This window comes from Seriola dumerili, unplaced genomic scaffold (genome assembly GCF_002260705.1).
Source record: "Seriola dumerili isolate Sdu_G_001 unplaced genomic scaffold, Sdu_1.0 BDQW01000450.1, whole genome shotgun sequence".
NCBI classification, from domain to species: Eukaryota; Metazoa; Chordata; class Actinopteri; order Carangiformes; family Carangidae; genus Seriola; species Seriola dumerili.
The window spans coordinates 743421-763410 of NW_019174705.1; the positions used below are offsets into that span (position 1 = coordinate 743421).

The 19990-nt window shown below is 40.8% G+C and overlaps 1 protein-coding gene across 1 annotated transcript in view; it reads left to right on the top strand.

The window, feature by feature from the left end:
- The window catches only part of nedd4l (neural precursor cell expressed, developmentally down-regulated 4-like, E3 ubiquitin protein ligase), a 44252-nt gene that overhangs the window by 16104 nt on the left and 8158 nt on the right, over window positions 1–19990 (top strand). Inside the window, exons 6-19 of the mRNA XM_022762828.1 lie at window positions 3643–3678; window positions 4430–4480; window positions 6007–6068; window positions 6493–6595; window positions 7593–7747; window positions 8424–8559; window positions 8682–8870; window positions 9032–9109; window positions 11497–11556; window positions 12503–12640; window positions 13668–13856; window positions 16761–16958; window positions 17755–17832; window positions 19659–19713. Coding sequence (XP_022618549.1) covers window positions 3643–3678; window positions 4430–4480; window positions 6007–6068; window positions 6493–6595; window positions 7593–7747; window positions 8424–8559; window positions 8682–8870; window positions 9032–9109; window positions 11497–11556; window positions 12503–12640; window positions 13668–13856; window positions 16761–16958; window positions 17755–17832; window positions 19659–19713 — 1528 coding nt within the window. The remainder of the gene's footprint in view (window positions 1–3642; window positions 3679–4429; window positions 4481–6006; window positions 6069–6492; window positions 6596–7592; window positions 7748–8423; window positions 8560–8681; window positions 8871–9031; window positions 9110–11496; window positions 11557–12502; window positions 12641–13667; window positions 13857–16760; window positions 16959–17754; window positions 17833–19658; window positions 19714–19990) is intronic.

Sequence of the window (19990 nt, forward strand, 5' to 3'; positions counted from 1 at the left end):
AACTTTTGGAAGCAACACAGATCTAAAGGTTACACTTTCATAATCATGGTGTCATTACCTAATTTATTTCTCACAAGCTGCCTCTTAGATCGCTCTATATATTTGACTTTTCTGCAGTAGAAAGTTATCTAAACCATCTTTTTCCTTAATTTTAAACTTGGATAATAAACTGAAATCTTAAGCTGCAGCTATAAATAACAATAATGTACAATATATATTTAAGTTATGGAGTTGTCATTAACTGTATTATCATTATTCCCAGTAGTTTCTCATAAAGAATTTGCTGCCAGGAGACTGCTCTTAGACTTTAGAGCAAGTCTACTTTCCAGATATTTCCTGCAAAGTCTGCAGTTGGTGTTGCAGAAATATATTTTTTCTGCTTCTCATCATCTCACAACCTCAAAAATTTTCTTGCTACCCCTTGGGGGGGCTTGGAACTGCTGTGCTAAACCAGCGAATTATAATGAATCAAACTTAAATGTACTTGGTGGACTAATTGAACGCTAGCAGCATATATGCACACGGATGACATGTTACTCCTGTGATCAACTGGTGGTTGTAATACACCAAGATACGCAGCAATGCACCAGGAAAGGCAGTACAGAAGAAGACTGGGAGCAAGTTAACATAGATGTAAGAAATGCAAGTTTTATAATATTCAAAATATCAGCTTTGGAAACAGGTTACACACAATGCCTTTTTGCGAGAAACACTGAATGTAAACACAGCACAAATTGTGCACCATAATTATTTGTCACAATAAGGACAAGTGATAAATTTTGTTGTAGCATGTCTCAGTGTCTAAGGATTCATCTGTCTCTAAAATTTCTGCGTGTCATGAAGATGGTGATGTGCCACCTTTTATGATGTGAATAACATTTCTGATAAACCAGTTAGAAATGCCTTTCTAACCATTAAGGTTTGACAAAAGCATCATTCACATTATGCTAAGAATTGCTAATCTTGAAACCGAATGTTATGAATGTTAGAGTTGGTAAAATAACTCTTTGTTTTCGTCAGTCACAGAGTTGGAGACCTGAGGATATGACGTGACTGACTTGCTAATACTGGCTGCTCTCCACTAATGCATCCGCAATCTTGACATATTTTAGTCATATTTTTGAGAGCACGTAAGCCGTATACACGACTCCTTTGCCTTATTTTAAAACACATGGTGTTGTGTTACCCCAGGGCATCCCGTTTCTCATGCAACAAGGAAATCCTCATTTAGACTATAATGACAGGTCTTCCCCAACTGGTGGCCTAGAGTTGGAGTGCCCCTTTTTAAAGCCCTGCATGGGATACTACGTGTGTGTGTGTTTGTGTGTGCCAGCCAGCCAGACTAGCTGCAGACAGCTATGCCACTGCGCCATGCCCTCATGACAGCCCTGCCTCGACGCCCCCAGTTGCCATTTAGAGAGCTTTTGCAGGCCACTGGGCCATCCACAATCCCAGAGACAGGATTGTGGATGGGGGTTCTCTCTTTTTATTTTGGTCCAGTAGCATGTGAGAGGGATTCAAGTTGCTATTGTTATGAAGGGCTTTTCTCTGTCAGCTCTGATCTCTCAGAGTTGCACGGCATTGTAATTCAGTCGTGTCAGCATGGAGACTGTTGAGTAGGTGAGACAACCTTTTCACACCTCATTGTCAGCCTGGACTTGTTCCAGGTTCTTCTATATCATAAACTCTCAGTCTGTTACCACTTCTTCATGTAGCTTCACAGCAGTGCATTATAGCTGCAGTTAGCATTGCCAGTTCTTATCACGTTATCTTCAACTTGTGGTGTTCAGTGATGCTGATAGTTTTGGTTTTATTTGTTCAGGTCCAATACACATGAATGGACTTCAATATGTGCGGCTCACAGCATTGAAAAAAGGAAATTTAAAAAAAAAAAAAAAAAAAAAAAGCATAAACAGTGCCCATGAAAACTGTTAATACTGTGTTATGTGGCTTATTGAGGTACTGGTACATTGTTTTTGGGGAGAAATTTTGCTGTTTAGTTTTTTAAGTGTCATTTCTAGATAGCTATGAGCACCACAAAATTAAATTGCACTCACTTACACTGTGAACCATCACAGTGGCAGAACTTTATGAGACTGATACATAAAACCAAAACTATCTGCATACAACTAGAAGTATGTGAGAAGTAAGAGTGTTGATTTGGTCAAAGTAACCTTTTTGTGTTTTATCCTCTAACTTTTTACCAGAAGGGTAGCCAGCTATGTACAGTCCTTCATCTGCCTCATGCCTCTTTGACTGTTCGTCCCTCCTCCTTCTCTCAGTCGTTAGTAGCACCCTCCCTCTCTGAGTGTAACTTGGCCCTGAGAGAGGCAGCTGCAGGCTCAACTGTGACCCTTTGATGACTCTGCAATTATATCCCTTCGCATACACACACCCACAGCTTAAAATGCTTGTTATGGTTAAGGACAGAAAACAGCCATGTGTCCTAGGATTACATGTGTCCCATAGTAAACTGCCTTTGCTACTGCCTATTTCATATGTTGAGGGCTACAGGGTTGCTTCATATGTTCAAATCAGGTAGAAAATTATATTTAATATGTAAGGATTAGATGCTCATAGTGATTCATCAGTACTGAAAGGCTGGTCAGCTGATTCTTTGCAACATTAATTATAATTTTAAACTTAAATTTCTGCAATACTTTTCAAAATAAAGTGACAAAGTGCTTGGCAAATGCCCGCTGTAGTTTACAGTTCAGCACATGTGAAAGATCGTAATATGATACTGTCATATGAATGCTGTGGCCCAGGTTGCTTTTGTTGCTCTCTCCAAATTCAGATGAACGTTATGCTTCACTGTTTTGAATTTCTTTGGACTTATGCAAGCAGTAAATTAATTGTCTGGTTGTTGGTTTGGGAAATGAAAACGGATACCGCTGTAATTCACACAGTAGTGGCTCTGGCTTTTCCAAGAAGGAGTCTCTGTGTGTGAGTGTAGGTGGTTGGATGTGTGTGTCAGATGCATTCACTGTGACTGTTTACGTGCCTCTGCATTAATAACTCAGTGTTTTTATGTGACTCATTTGTAACCTTTCACCTTTGAATTCCAGGTCTGTTAACCGTGGTGGGAGCCTAGTGCACTCACTCCCCAACACTGCTGTTATTTTTTCCTTCTGACAAATCAGATTAAACTATGACTGCTGCACACCTTTTACACCAGATCAGTGTAAAATACTGTACTCAAAGAAAATAGTTTTAAGAAACTACCAACCACACAGACCTATGATTTTTGTTGCTAGATTTACCAATTTTTCAGACCCCTTCAGTGACTTTTTTCAAAAAAGTACTTAGTAAAAGTACTACAACTCTAGTGACTTTAAGGACAAATCCATTCTGTAGAAGAGAGTCGACAGTGTTGTCCGACAAGTGCGAGATTGGGCTATCCCTCCGCAAGCACTCCTCTCTGTGCACTTCATTCAATTGACCACTCAGGAGCTGACATAGACGTGAATGAACTTGGTCGCGCCATGTACTAGGTGGACCACATCTCAAGTGAGAAACACTGGACTAACAGAAGTATTATTCATTGTTTCCACACAGCCTTTCCTGTCAAACCAGTGTCTACAAATAGACATTGTTGTTAGTTAACGCCTGTTGTCTAAATAAGTTGTGTCCCACACACAGGCTACTACCAAGAATGGGCTTTTCCATCTCGGACAGGTAATCATTTCTCCTCCCGGGGGCTGCAGCAGTGCAGCTCAGTTATCTGTCAATCTCCCCCTTTTCCTTTCAGTCTACATTACTTATGGCAAAAGGTTGAACAAATATACAGGTCTCTTAAATTGAAACCTTCCCTTATTCTTCCCTGTTGTCACGTTCATCCTTCTCTCCCTCTGTCTGGCTGACTTGGCTTCTATCTGGTGGCAGTGGATGTTATTTTTCCTTGCTGGGATCACGGGTTCTTCTCCTATGAAGTAATACCAAAGGCCTCTCCATAGATAAAACCCTAGACTGAGCCTTGTGCCTTGACACCTGTGGAAATCTGTACTGATTGGTAGAGAAAAAGATAAAAGCTTTTTCACCTGATAAACTATATAAACAAGAAAATATTGCTTGATATTTTCACTAAAATTAAGTAGAAATTGCTCAAAAGTGCTGAAACATAATTGCGCTTTCCTGTTCTGCAACCATCTGAGATTTTCAGATCTCCACAAGTGTTCATCATAAAGCTAGATGTTATTCCTTGATGGGGCTCTCCATGAAATGAAAATCTTTGTCTTTTTCATTCTGTCTGTGAGAAATAAACACAAAATGCTGCTGGATCTTGGGATGCATTAGTTAATTCACCTCAACATTGTGTTTTTTCCCTCTCTTTCCTTACTGGCAATTTTGGTATTCCCCAGACAGATTCAGAAAGCTGCCATTTCTAAAATTAAGCTGCCGAAGGTGACCTTCTTGTTTTCTTTCCTAGACCAGAGATGATTTCCTGGGTCAAGTTGATGTTCCTCTCAGCCATTTGCCGGTGAGTTATTTGTGTGTGTGTGTCTGTGTGTGCGTGCGTGGCCAGACTGACTGTTTTGAATACTCAGCTGTTTCTTATCTTGAATTTTGCACTGCCTGTTTGACCTCAGGCAAGGTCAGCCAAAGAGTGTGTTTGTGTGAGAAAGTGTGAGCCACACAAGCAACGTTTTGTTGTGATCAAACAGCACACTCCTTGTTTGAAACAGGCAGCGGGCTGTCTAGAATGTAAACAGAGGTGACTGTCCTGAGGGCGGCCTACCCTCAAGAGCCAATGGAAACACACTACACAACTACACTTGTCAATTTCACACACTTACACTGGACTTCTGGGACAACAGATTTTCAATCACATGCAGAACCAGTGTGCGCTGCTTGGGAGTTTGTATAGTTTATGTTTGATGTGAGTGAGCAGGACCTGAAACTAAAACAAACCGACCTACAGCTCATTCTGACGCAGCACATCTTCTACTCACTGTGCTGTTAGACTGATTGTGGCTCTCTGAAGTTCTGTCTAAGGTTTGAACCTTAAAAGCATATCAGTAAAAGGTGTTTGGGTTAATTATTAATGTCCTGTTTGGCTCCCACAGGGCCAGGGAATTAGTTGCAGATAAAAGCAACAGCTGAGTCATGTTGAGAGGTGAAGTCATTGGACAGGATAGAGAATATTTGGTCCTGATGCGGCTAATGCTGCCTAATGCTGAAAATCTTATTTAAGCCATTAAACGAATTGGCTGAGCATGAGTAAGTTGCTTCTATGTTTGTGTAGATGCTGTGTTCTGCATTTTAGGTGTGTTTTGATTTTGTTTGATTTATGCATGACTACATGTTTTTAGGAGTCACAGTCTTATTCATAGTTACTGGATATTACTTTACTTTTCATGAATCAGGTCAGCCTCGCTGACTCACCAGAAGCAATCTGGTAGCTGCATTTGCCTTGTGGAAGCTTGAGCTACTTCAGCTGTTTCCAAACACAGTTTCATGCACCATACAGCATGAAACCTTGTGCCAGCTCATGTCCTCACTCAAGTCCTGGATTGCATTAGCCACACATAAGTTGGAGTGCATGTTGCTTCAAGCTTTTAAGAGCAGTGTTTTCAAACAATTTAGATGCATTATGTTCAGAACGTCATACCAGTTTGGCCCAAACATAGATGAGAGATTATTTGTAATAATTTATTTTATTATTTATTTCTTTGTTACAAAACTTGCATTGAAGATTGTACTTCTGATATGGTAACTGTCTGATTTAGTTAAATTACAAAGCAACATGTGGTAAGTAGCCAGTGTGGACTGGTTTGGCACAGTCAGACAGCAGTGGGAGATTACTGTGAATTGCAAAAGACCTTTCTGCTGTTCAATATGTAACAGGAGAAGCTCAGCATTGCATAATGACCATGTGATGGCTGTGCAGAGGGTTGCAGCCGTGTTGGAAACTCATGACTCTGATATTTTGATACTGCCCAACATGTGTATTTGCTTATGTGTTCAATTGATTGCTGTCAACAAATGCGTCCATTTAATTTGCAGACAGAGGACCCTGCTATGGAGCGTCCCTACACATTTAAAGACTTCCTCTTGCGGCCCAGAAGGTCAGTCTATACTGGATGTAACAAACAGGATGTGACAAGGAATCAGTGAAAATAGATGCCAGTAATGAAACTTCTTAGTTTGAATGGTGTCTGCTTTGCCCCATTAGCAAGTACACAATGACTGTTTATTAAACTCACAGTGACTTAAATCCTGGTTTGAAACACTATACAGACTGGTGTCATGTCTGCGGAAAGTGGTAAGTTCATGTGGAGGTTGAATACTCCAGCTGAAAGACCATCTGGTTAGTAGGCAGTTTGGAAACTCCCCTATATTTCTAAGCATCTCCCTAATAAATGGGAAACCCCCCCCCACCACACTATATTTCTAAGCATTAGCCCATTGTGGGGCTCAGAGGCTGCAGGTCACCTGGTTTTAATGTACTATTTTCTAGTGGGTCCATTCTTAGTGATGTTTATCTTCCAGTCACAAGTCCAGGGTGAAGGGTTACCTGCGTCTGAAGATGGCCTATCTGCCCAAGCAAGGAGGACATGAGGAGGAGGCTGGAGAGTTGAGAGAGGAGGCTGAGGTAAGGTATTGGCCACTGTTGTCAGTGAGTTAGTTGTGACTGCTGAATATGCATTACCTAAGGTGACTCTTTGACCTGTTCATAACAACCTGAAGCCAAACCACATTCTAGTTTTATTGTTTCCTTCCACGCAAAGAAAACACAGTTTTAAAGAGCTTAAAGATGAAAATAAATGTCCCACTTTGGATTCAAAGAAATGTGTGAGTGAGAAGAGAAAGGACAGTTCGTCTTTGTATTATTTTCTCTAAGAATTCAGGCAGCATCTTGCTGCCAGAATCTGGTGAAAGTCTTTTCCAGGTCAGGGTCTGGAAAAACCATTTACTATATGGCCTGCTATTTGGAGAAATAGAAGCTTCTCCTCTTTTGCTTTGTGTTCTTGCATGTGTCTGTGTGTTCAAGTGTGGATTTCATATGGATTGTGGAAGAGTGCTAGACGGTGTAAGGCTTTATAGATAAGGTGACATTTAGCAAGCACGAAAAACTTAAATGCCACTCTGCTAACCTTCCTTCAGTTTGCGTTCCCACTGTGAAAAATCCTCTTTTTCACTCTCTAGAGTTCTTTTTTTCTCCTTTACAAATAGGGTGTTTCACCAGCTTTACAAACGCACTGTTCCCATGCTCACCTTCTCTGTCTGCCTAAAGGAGAGTTGAAATTTGTCAACCCAGGCAGTGACACAATGCACTAACATTAGCTCACTCTCAGATCCTGTGGTCGGAGAGATATCCCAGCCAGCCAGCAGCTTGTTACACAAAAATAAACACCAGTTAATGTTAACCAAAACATTTCAAACCACAACACAGCACTCAGAAAAAAATGAACCACCCACAAGTGAGTCCTACGTCTTTAATGTATTTCCATACTTGAATCACTTCCTAAACCATTTGCTGATGCTTGTGTACCGGACAAGCTCACAGGAGTATCTGTTTATCTATGTCCTGAGCTACCAGTGAGTTACTCATACTACCTTATGTCAAAAATTGCAAACTTTTCTTTCAGGGATGGGATGAGTCTGCAGACTCAGGCTCCCAGCGACCACAGCAGCTGCTGCCCCCATTGCCCCAAGGTTGGGAAGAGAAGGTGGACAACCTGGGACGTACTTACTATGTCAACCACAATAACCGCACTACACAGTGGAAAAGGCCCTCCAACATGTACGCCTGATCTCCCTCTTTATGTTTTCAAGTTTTAAAACATATTTTTTACATTAGTTTAATGATAAATCATCACGAAAGCAGCACTATAGACCTGAACAGCACCTAAAAGTAAAAGTGTAAATTTTATTACATAGTGTATAAAGCCATTTGTTTAAGGGGTCATTGTATGTATGAATGAATCAATAGGTCAGAATCATTTTAGCCATATTTTCCCTCTATTCATCTTATGCTTTGGTAAATCACTACAGCACACCACCAAACTCATGTATGAGCCATGCTTAATATATTTGTGTAACCACTTCTCATTGATTTTCGTTTAGAGCTTTATAACTCTTGGCAGGAAAGTGATTTAACATATTTCTCAAAATGTCAAAATGATTCCTTCAAGAAAATATGCAAGTGAGACACAACTATAGCTTTATAGACACATAGCCCACAGACCATTCATTTGGAAAATTCATTCTTTCCTCAAATTCACTTTTGTTCCTCTGTCAGAATGAGCATGTAGAAATCAGTGTGAGAGGTGGTAGACTTGGCCTACCCAAAATTCCACTATTCTACTACCTTGGCTATCAATTTAATGTTTGGTTTTCATTTATGTAGCAGTAATATTTCCTAGCAGTAATTTTGTGACTTAGACTTATTTTTTTTGCATGAAATTTTTTCTTCTCAGGGATGTGATTTCAGAGACTGAGAGTGACAATCAACAGCGGCAGATCCATCAGGAAGCGCACCGTGTTTTCCGTTCAAGACGCCACATTAGTGAAGACCTAGAGAACGAGCACCTGGAGCCCAGGGACATGGACAATGTGAGAAAGAAGAATATACACATACATATACTACAAGCATGTTCTGAGTCACAGCTTTCTGAAATGATACGGTCACTGAAACATTATTGTTTCATGATTCCCTCTCCCTGTTGCTCATGTAGTCCTGGGAGCTCATCACAGAAGAAGATCCTAACGACAGCTTGTCCCAGTCTCTGCCTGGCCCCTCCTCCATCTTGACACCACAGCACCCACCAACACCTGTCACCCAGGAGTTTGCTGAAGATTTGAATCTGAGGCTGTCGCTCACTCCCGATACCAACGGGGAAGTGCCAGGGCCCAGCTCTGCTCAGGTGAGACATGGACACTGTAATTCTCAGTAGTCAAACCCTAAACCACCCCACATTTAAATGACATGTAGGCAGTCAAATCAAACAAGTGTTTTTTGTGTCAGACAGCCAATGCTTGCTATAATATTTTTTTTACTCTCCACTTGCTATTTTTTTTATTACAGAGCCAGCTGTCAAACAGACTCCGTTCCTCCAGTATGACGGATGGCGTCAGTGAACAGGCCCAGGCTCCTCCTCTTACGGTACATATTTCTGAACTGCCACATGTTGCTCCATCCTGCCCACTTTCTTCTTTCGCCTCCTCCCTTTCCTTGTCACGTTACTCCTAGTGTAGTGAACATCCTTTTCTTTGTTCTCTGATTGCCTTAGCAGGTTTGTATTGTTGTCTTATTTACCTCATCTCTGTTGGCATGTCTCACTGCTGCTGGCGTACCACACATTAAAATCATCGTTTTTGTTCCTCCTCACATTTAAAATTTCCACTTGTCCGTACTAGGCAGGTGTCGCTACCTCCTCACCTTTCCTTCCTGCTTTCTATGCTTCTTTCTTCATTTCACTGTTCATCCGTGTCTTCTTGCCTCTGTAGGAATACCACACCTCTTCCTCCCCCTTGTCTCCCACTATGACTTTATGCTCTTTGTGATTCACTTGCCGCTGTGTTTGATGTATTGTAGAAACATTGGCTCCAAAGCTATGTGCCAACAGTTTGACCATTCCAGTAGAAAAGCCATGGCAGGGGGAGTGAGATTAGGAACAGAATCACATCAGTTCAGATATTCCTCAGAGAGTCCTGAGTCATAGCATTAGTGGAGATTCAGCACGACTGACTTTGTCACAAGATCTGAATCAGATGTTTGTCACACAACTGAGTCACAGCGGTGAGCTTGACATTATTAAGCCAAGGAAAAGTATAGGTGCCAATGTCAGCCTTTCCCTTGAATGAGAAGTCTCTCAGGAATGGAGAACAGCAGGCTCATAAAGAAAACATCGGAGGGAAAATATACGCTGCATTTAAGTTAAGTTTGCTGCCTCCCCAGGGTTTAATATTTTCCTCTGGGTGTAGTGAGCAATTTAGTATTTAAGGTAGTATTGGTTATATTGAAGTTGAAAGACAGTGTTCTTCAGGAAAGCATTTAGTTAGTACAAACAGTCCTTTAATGACATTAAATGTGTATGTAATTGGATAGGTACTCTTTGCACGTGTGATTGCATCTTGGATACCAGGCTTTTATTTGAAACAGGCTCATGTTAGAGACAGGCTTGTATTTCTCATTTCCCCTGATTCCCAGCTAATGCAATTTCAAAACGTCCTCTGTGCTTACCTGTTGTATTAATAAATTCAGTATTGGGTGCATTTCCACAACACTTATTCCATCAGTACAACAGAGTCACCACTCTGCTGCTCTCAGTTTCTCTTCTGCATTCACCAATGAATCCTTGTACTTTCACTTTTCCATTTTTCCTGATCGATGTTAAGATGCCGTGAATGCATCTCAAAACACAGATTTTTTTTTTCACAATAAATTCTTGGTGAGCTTATAATGTTAGAAGTCTACCTTTTCATTGTTGGGAGATCAGCGTTGATCGGAAAAAGATGGAAATGTGGAAAACTGGAATTGATGGATGAATGACACTGGTATTTCTGTTTATATAAAAACAAAAACAAAAAATAGAAATTCAAAGGGGTGAGTATGACATGACTTGGTTGTTGTACTGATGGACTTTGACACTATTTGAATTTATGTAAGCTTGATAGTAGTTTGTAGGGTAGCATTCAGTTTCAAAATAGTTAAATGTGTGGTTTTGACTGAACTGCACTGATATTGTCATCCTGCATGTGATGTGTCTTTTGTATTGCTTGAAAGAAATTACAAGTTCCGTTTTGTTTTCTGGGCTTTTGATTGTTTTTCTTCTAGTTCTTATCTGAAACTCACTCATTTTGTGAACTTTCTGTGAACTTCAGCACTGCTCTAACATTTTCAGGACACAGAGCTGCTTTCTCTGATTGTTGTTTCTGTAGCTTTTCTTCTTGGGCTGAGAATAAAGATGCTGAGTTGCCTGGGGATTGAATTTACAGTTCAGGGAAAAGAATCTGTGTCTTCCCTCCAACAGGGAAATGCAAGCCTGAGAACTTCTGCATCTCAGACTGTCTTGATTTTCCTTCTGTTTTGTCTGTCTTAATATTAAAGTTGATTCACTTTCCACTTTACTATCCAAAACTTACTGGCACCACAGTCCTAAAACTTTTCTTAACCTACCTTTTGTGTGATTGAGTCAGCCAATCACAACAGCGTTTTCTTGCCAAATGAATTGCGCTCCTTCCTGCTGCCTGTCAACCTCACAGCGCGTATGCTTCAGTGGGTGTCCTCTCTTTTTCTTTTTTAACACTGTCAGCCACAGCACTTTCCTACCATGGTCCATAATCACAAGAATCTCCTCCCTTTTTGTCACTCCTCACCTCCTTTGAGAATAAAAATTCCCCCCTTTGTCCAATCAGTTTTTTTTTTTTTCCTCATTCAGCCCTCACTACTGCCCAAACACTCTCCCTTGCCCCTTTACTTCCACCCTGGCAATGAAAACATAACATACTGTGAACTAAAGACAGTCTTCCCCTGTTGTCTACCACCAGCAGAGTTCCCAGACCAGAAGAACAAGAGCTCAAACAGTCTCAGGTGGTGAGGAGTCTATGGTAATATCTCAGTTTATATACAGTTTAAATCCTGTCAGTCTTATACCTCTTAGTTCCCAGACACTACTTTGAATGAGCTGTATCTGTCCCCTGACTCATTTTGTCACTGAATTACTTTGATGAAAAGCTGCACTTGGGTAGAAAAGCTCACAAGAGCTTTTAGTCATTTATACTACAGTGTATTGTGTTGTTTTTTTTTTTTTTCAGAGGTTATTTGTTTAGCTTTGTTCAAACAGATTCCTATCCAAACATTTTTGCTCAACATGACACATTTCCATGACATGAATAAATGATACAGTAAATGTTCTCTCTGAGAGGGACGGTACAAGTTTGTGTGAACATTCATAAAAATGTACATCAATGCTGACATTGATAATAAGCCGTAAATCAGCTTTATAATGTCTCCAGTGTTCTATGGTGCTATCTATGCACAGTTCTTAGATATATCAAAAGTCTATGTTGTGATCATTTGGTCGACTACTTCTGTAATCTTTATGCTACAAACGGTTAATAGGTCACTCACATTAGTAATGTTCCACTACTTTTCCCCATGTGATGCTTATTTTAGTACCAGTGTTTAGTGTTTCATTGTGTTTTGTGTGTGAAGGTTCACCTGTTTTCCCATTAGAGTTGTAAAGCTTCTCTTGTCATATCCTGTCCCTAAAGTGTTTGTCATTGTGCAGCTCAAATGTGAAAAGGTTTTTAAAGCCTTTGTCTTGTCAGTAGATTCTGAGAAAAAAAATAAGCGGTTTGCTGGAAATACCTGACTGTATTGAAAACCTCCGTTTCTATCCTTTTGGGCAGACAATAATTTGTGCTCTCACTCCCAAGAGAGTGAGAGCACAAATCATTTAAAGATATCAATAAGATTCCCTCCACATGTCCTTAAGCCTATTAGCCTGTACTGATTAGTTGTCTTTGCTTTGCTCTCTCCACACTTGGCCAGTCTCCCTCGGCGACTGCTTACACCTTGACCACCCCTGGCCTGCCCCCTGGATGGGAGGAGAGGAAGGACGCCAAGGGAAGAACTTATTACGTCAACCATAACAACCGCACCACAACCTGGACTAGGCCAATTGTGCAGGTACAGCAGGTCTGAAGGCTGGCTGTCGGGCTGCCTGGAGACTCTCTATGCATGGGACTGGACCTTACCTTGGCCCCTGTCATGGCCTAGGCCTGTGTGCTGGACCTCTTCCTCCTCTATCCTCCCCTCTGTTTCTCCTCTGTGTAGCAATAAAGAATGACGGAAAGAGACACAGCTTTGCAACCTCAAAGTCTCCTATTCTGTCGTTCTCTCTGTCCAGTTTCCTATTCTGTCCAACTCTACTGTCCTACTTTATGATTGTACGTCTTCCTTCTCTTGTCTAGCATTTTGTTTGATACTCTGGATGAAGTGCAACTCTGCATTGGTCACATCTTCCTAAACTGTGGCATGGAACTGCAACCACCACTTTTTCTCTCCCTTTTCCCATTTCTACCCTGTTTTTCCACTTGTCTTCCCCTTTCTTTCTGTCTACAAATGAGGCAGCTCCACATAGTCTGAGCTGGGAGAGAGACTCCTACATGAGACTGGGTGCTATGGTTGATCCTCACGTCTCTTCTCTTTGAAATCATCCTTTTATTTCTGCTTTTATTGGAACACTGTTGTTTTATTATAGCTGGTCATCTGTCTGTCATCATAGTCTTCTCATTCTCTGGTTCTCATCAGTTTTTGTTATTACTCGGAAGGAGAGGACACTGCCAAATGATTTTGTCTTTGTTACACATGCCCTTTGTGCCTGCTACCAGGGTGAGGGTTCAAAGTAACACAGACTTTAATTTCAAGCCTTTCCCTACCCCTGTTTTCCTGTTGGACGCATAATCTTAATTGTTAATAATTATATTTTTAGTGACATGAATGATTGCTTTCTTGGGCCTAAATGACCCATGCTTTTGACATTTTAGGAGCTCATTTTCCTGAGAGAAAAGCTTGCATCCAGACCTCTCCGGTGCAGATAAGCATCCTTGACAGCATGGCTTACAGTGTGATGGGGAAAAGTTTACGCAAAACAGCATCATTTGCCTTATTCCCAACCCCCCATTAACCTCAAAAGTGCTATTCTCACTGACAGCTGACTGAAGACGGAGCCAGCACCTCAGCAGCCGCAGCAGCATCGGCATCAGGAGGAGCCTCGGCCCTGGCACCCGCATCCACCCCCTCCTCCTCTTCCAATGCCTCCAACAACCACCTCCATGAGCCCCAAGTCCGACGACCTCGTAGCCTCAGCTCCCCTACTGTCACCCTTTCCACCCCCATGGAGGTGAGAATTAGCCACCTGCACCATCCCTCTCCTCCATACCCATATCTTTTCCCTCTTTTCACTACCTGAGGAATACTTATTTCTACCTCCTTTTTTCTCCAATCCTTACCCATTTTCACTTTCCTTTCACGCAATCCTTCATTGTATCAGTACGTCCATCCCTTAGTAGATGGCCAAATCATGATCCTCACCGTTATATATCAGCGAATCCTCAATTTCCTTCTTTAATATTTCACTTCTCATCTATTTTCTCTCTTCCTTTCAGGTCTGTCATGCTGCTGCTCTTCTCTCTTCCCATCCTTGCCTCCCCTATGAAAGTGTTAATCTCACCATTTAACCAGACTTTTTTCCTCGTCTCTTATTTTCATCTTTCCCTTGGTGACAATTTTCTTTCTTCATAAAGCTCTTTCTTTCATCCTCAATATATCATGAGCTGAGGGCTGAGCAGTAAACTATCACTCACCACACAAAACGATCTGAGCTTTACTCAAGCTTTGTTAATCACAATGATGAGTTTGTTGTCAACAGTATGCCCAGTCAGCATTTCATTCTGCAGTACAGCTTGTTTTGAAGCAATAGCAATAAGAGGATGAAGCTGCTGTGGTAAATCCAAGATGGCAGATTCATCCAGTTGCTGCTGAATGACTAAATTATTTAAATTGATCACAGGTCCCAAATGGTTTTCGTAATCTGCTAAAGCAAACCTAGGATCCAGAGCCATTTTACTAACACAAAGGCAGCCACAAAAGCAAATGAAAATTCTATTCTATTCTATCTTATGGTTAACATTTCAAGATTCATTTGTACAACATGGCATCCTTTGTGAATACCTTAGAGAGCTGTGCATTTCATTTTTAAGTCACCCTTTCTTTTTTTTTAATAATAGATATACCAGCTGCATGATATATTTCCTTGTTTTAAATCTTAATTGAGAGATGAATTTCCAGAATCATCACTTGCAAAGAGTGGTAAATCAGAAAGTGAACAGTCATAAAGCCTTTCCCTTCCCTTTATCTCGCAGCTGCAGTGTCTTTTATGAAGGAATAAGTGAGCATTCAAGATTAACTCAAACACCTCAGGTACTGTAAGTCCTGAGCCTGCAGCTGTTATAAACTAAAAAGCTTCCAACCACCAAATATCTTAATGGAACTTGGCCCTGAAGCAAGTAGGCATGAGTGGAGTGCTTTTAGTCTGAAGCCACTGCATGTCCATTCAGAATGTTGGCCTGAGCCCAAGCAGTGACAAATTGAATTATTGCTTTGTTTGACAAAGAGTGGACCATTGTTCAATTACTGCAGAGTGTTTTGATCACAGATCTTAAATAATCTGATTGTCAGTGATCAATAATGGCTCGTAGATTCATTCCTAATTTCTCTGCAGTATGTCGGCATTTTTCACATCCTGGCTTTAAATTTACAACATTATCACGAAGCCAGTCTCTTACTCATTGGTCAGGGGAGTTTAATAATCAAACAGGGCAGGTGATTTATGTGTGAATTAATAACTACATGAAACTAAACGTAGTACATTGAAATTGCCACTTTTTTGTTTTGACTTGCACGGGCAAGTGTTGTTAAGGCTGTTAGGCAAATAACCTTTGGAAATAATAACATATTATTCTGGATGCCGGATTGGATTCTGTTGCATAACATACTCTCATCGTAACTCTGTGTGGGTTTTGGTGTATGTTAGTGTTATTATAAAGTTTTGTGTGTGCATGTGCACACACACACTTGCATCTAAAAGCAGCTGATGGACTTAAATATTAGAAAACTTTAGAAACATTTGATTTAGTTCTTGACCTGCTGTTATCCTCTATACAAAATAACATTTATCTTGAACTTTAAATTATGCAGTGTATCTATAAATACACCACATAAACTTTGCTAATTAGGATCAACACACATCCAAAAAAAGATGGTCTCTTTTTGACCTCACACTGCATTTAATGGCTTCACTCAGGGGTGAGGAGCCTTTGCTACCACCAAGGGAAGAGACCTGCAGGAAGTTTAATTAAGGTGTGTGTGTTTTCACAAGGCATTGTGGAAGTAAAAGGAAGTGAAACACTCGCAGCAGGATGTTGTAATTACAACTTCCAGAGAAGGTGGAAGGTCTGTGAATTAATTAATGCAGTTTTCCTTTTGTTAAAAATCAGATCAGTCAGTGATAATTACAGCTAAAAGAACAATGTGAGGTGGGAACACTAATTAAGCTTGGCAAACCTTAGTCTGTTTAATGCTGCTTTAGATGCTTTTAAGATGCCAGAAATGTTAGATTTCCAGGAGATACATGTTTTTTGGACTAGTGGTATCATGTTGCAACTCATTTTTCTTTTACCCTTGACCAAGGTCTCTATTGCTACAAATGGATGAATGAAGAGTTTTGGTAGTGCTGCAGTGAATTAGCTTCACTTTTTCTTGGACTTTTACATCATTCAGGGAACCATTGCAGAGGGAAAATCAACAAAAAGAGCAGTTATTGTACCGTTAAACCTCAGAGGCAACATCTAGGGAATTGGAAAAAGCTGAAATCTGTAGAGCTTATCAAGAATTCATGCACTTTTCTGCTGGCATTTTGACTGACAGCCTGACAGGCTGGTGGAGTATGCAGCATGGGTGTTGATTAGCTCCCTCCTGCTTTACATGGAAATCAAAAGAATTTACCCCCGGCTTTCTTTGTTATGATGTTGTGGTGACGATGGTGGTGTTTTTTCCTAGGTCTTTTCTGATATTATTTAGTTTTTGGAATGGAACACCGAGGCAACTTTTGGAAGACTCATTTCCACCCTTGTTATTGTCTGCATTGTTCATTTGTCTCATGCAGTCGGTCATTCATATTCAGTTACAACTTTAATTTTTTTTTTTTTACAACTTAAATTTCCTTATTTTTCCATTTTGTTTCCAGGGAGCAAATAATATCCAGGTACGGAGGGCTGTGAAGGACACATTCTCAAACCCCCAGTCTCCCCAGCCATCCCCCTACAGTTCCCCCAAGTCACAGCACAAGACACAGCAGAGCTTCCTGCCCCCAGGCTGGGAGATGAGGATAGCCCCCAATGGTCGGCCTTTCTTCATTGACCACAACAGCAGAACAACCACCTGGGTGAGCTAACACATAACAGGATGGGTGATGTCATTTTAGGCAAGATGATGCATGTAGAATAGAGCTTTGTTGTACAGGTCTGTAATTGTCTAACAGTTTCTCAATAGTCTCCAGAGATGAACTATGTTGTGTGGTAACAATTAAAGGGAGAATAGAGACAATTTTCAGTTCTAGTGAGTTGCTCACATAACCTCAGTGCACAGCAGGTCAACATAAAGTCTGCACATAAGAATATAATCCAACATATACAGTATGATTTTTTGATTATTATCAATATATTCATTGTTTCCAATAATGAATGATTGTGGGTTTAAATTTCAAGGATGATCCTCTGGGAATTAACAGCACAACAACACAACAAACTAAATTGTAAGAACTGTCTTGCACCTTGTTCTCCATTTTCCTTATAATTTGTACCAATTTACATGGTACTTTCCAGAAACATCCTAGGCTCACGAAGAAAGTCTTAGCAAATGAAGTTATAAAATTGATTAGTAGTTTATTTGTTTGGTTTCTGTGTGTGATCATGAGCATTATTTGACTGTTTCAGTCAAATAGGCACCAAAAATCTAGGGCAGTGTTTGGTGTTGATCTCACTGATCTTATAGTGGCACCTGGTGGTGTGAAAATCAATTGCATGTTTACTTTAGCCCTTATTAGTGTTCACCTTTTCAGACCACTTTGTGGGAGTAGTGTAATATTTATGAGTTGCTGTTTTTATCCTGGAACTACAGCAACTATAAAATGCTGTATTTACGATTTAAATCCTTCCTTCCCTTTTGCTTTTGACTACCAGGAGGATCCCAGGTTGAAGTATCCAGTCCATATGAGGAATAAGAACTCGATGGAGCCCGGTGACCTTGGTCCTCTTCCTGTAAGTACAGTCACAATAAGATCAGCTACATATTTAACCTTTGGTCCACAAAGCCCACCAACAACAGCCTCATAGTTCCCAATAATTGCTTAGCTTTGTTACGCAATTACCACTGTGCTCTCTATTATATGTTTAACAGATCAACTTGTTTAGATGACCATAACCATGTAATCTCTTTTCTTAGCTAAAATTTGAAACAGAAAAAGTATTCACTCAAATTGTTGCACCATCAGTGACTACTTATGTTGAACGTTGGGTTTTTGTTTACAGGTCAGCTTAGTTAGCTTGACTCAATGGTCAGTGTATGTTTGATGTAAAGTATGTGAATGTGGCTTTTGCAGTAAAAGATGAGACTTGATCATGTGATGAGACAGTATTAGACATTTCCTTTTTAGTCCTGTTAGAAAAGAGGGGGGCAGTGGGAGAATGCAACTGGCGAGGATGAGAGAGCAGAGTCTGGGGGCTGTGATAATCCCTAATTAGGTGGTGAAGACTGTCTGTCACCTGCACTATTATCTCTGTGACAAAGACAATCTCCCAACAAGTGGGCCTAACGTTACCATAGCTAGATGTTGAATAATCAAAGCTTCATGGGTTTGTACATCTCACAGGCTTGTGTGGTGTGTGCATGTGTGTGTGTTCTCTCTCTCTCTCCCTCTTTCTCTTTTTTCACTCCGTTCTGGTGGATCTAATGTATGCTACTTCTTCTACACCCGGCCATGTCTGTTTGGCAGAACCTACCAGAGGAGGTTGGTTGGTGCCTCCCTCCCTCTGCCTGCCTTACTTACCTGTCTGGTCTGGTCCGATCTGGTCAAATGCCTGCAGACAGCCTTGCACTATTTTTTTTTTTTTTTCCTCTCTCTTTCTCTCTCTTCTCTTTCTTTCTCATGACCGGCATGGATGGACTGTACCTCTCCCTCCCTTTTCATCAATACATTACCCCACTTCCTCTCTTTGTGCTCCCTCCCTGCACCACCACCATCTTCACCTTCTGTTGATGCTTAACATTTGGAGCTCTCCATCATTCTCCAGGGATCCCACAGACTGCTCCATGTTTGTGTACTTTTATCAGTGTCTAAGGAGACAGATAGACGAGTTGGGGAAGTGGAACAAAGTGAAATGCATGGGCATTTGTTAGAGTAAGACAGAGAATGAACAAACAAGTGAAAATTTGGCTGAAAAAGGGGCAAAGAGAAACAAAAATAGCTGTATGTTAGAGGAAGGATCTCGCTGTATGCTGCATGTGTTATCATTTATTCGATCTGGTTTCCACTCATGTAGTTGCAGCTTATTTAGAAACACATATATTATACATAGTGTAGGTACAGCCAGTTTGACAGATTGTCAGACTCAGCCCCTTTCCCCACCCCTTGACTCTCAATCTACTGTAATTCTTTTAATTGCCTGATTGCTGGTGCCTTACGAGTGTGTGTGTGTGTGTGTGTGTGTGTGGCCTGTGACACTGTACTGAGTGGTCACCGTGTCAGTGGTGGTGTTCTGGTTTGAACTAGTAGTGGTGATCAAACTTCATGTTGTGGTCGTACCCCTGCCTTGCTGCTATCTCAGACCTGACTCAAATAGGAGAGAAAATCCTCTCAGTTCCTTTGTGGTGATTGATTGAGCTTGCCTCGCCTGCAGTGCTGGGCTGTCAGTGTATGGGCCATTTAATGGTCAGTCAAGTTCAATCAAACATGAAATAAAAAAAGGGAAACAAAAACGTGGATGGATTTAATTACTATTTGAGCATGGTCTGTTCAATAGAGCTATGTAATGGTGACTGTGTGCTTCTTCCTCACGCCTCCTTTGTTATGCTCCTTTTTTTTCAGCCTGGATGGGAAGAAAGAGTTCACTCAGACGGACGCACCTTTTATATTGACCACAGTAAGATCACATTCTGTCTCTTCCAAGCTTGTATTTGGTCATGTGTATACCGTATATCTGCCTCCTTATCAGCATAAATTGATTCCCTATCTTTTTGTATGACTTAATGGAGGTATGTTTATTACCTTAATGGATGGGTTTCACTATGTGTGCAACTGATAAACTTATCTCCAAAATTGATTTAAGCAGTCTATTCTTTCCTTGACTAATTGTTTAGTCTTTAAAATGCCAGAAAGTGGTGAAAAATGCTCATTTACTGTACATATACCAGAGCCCA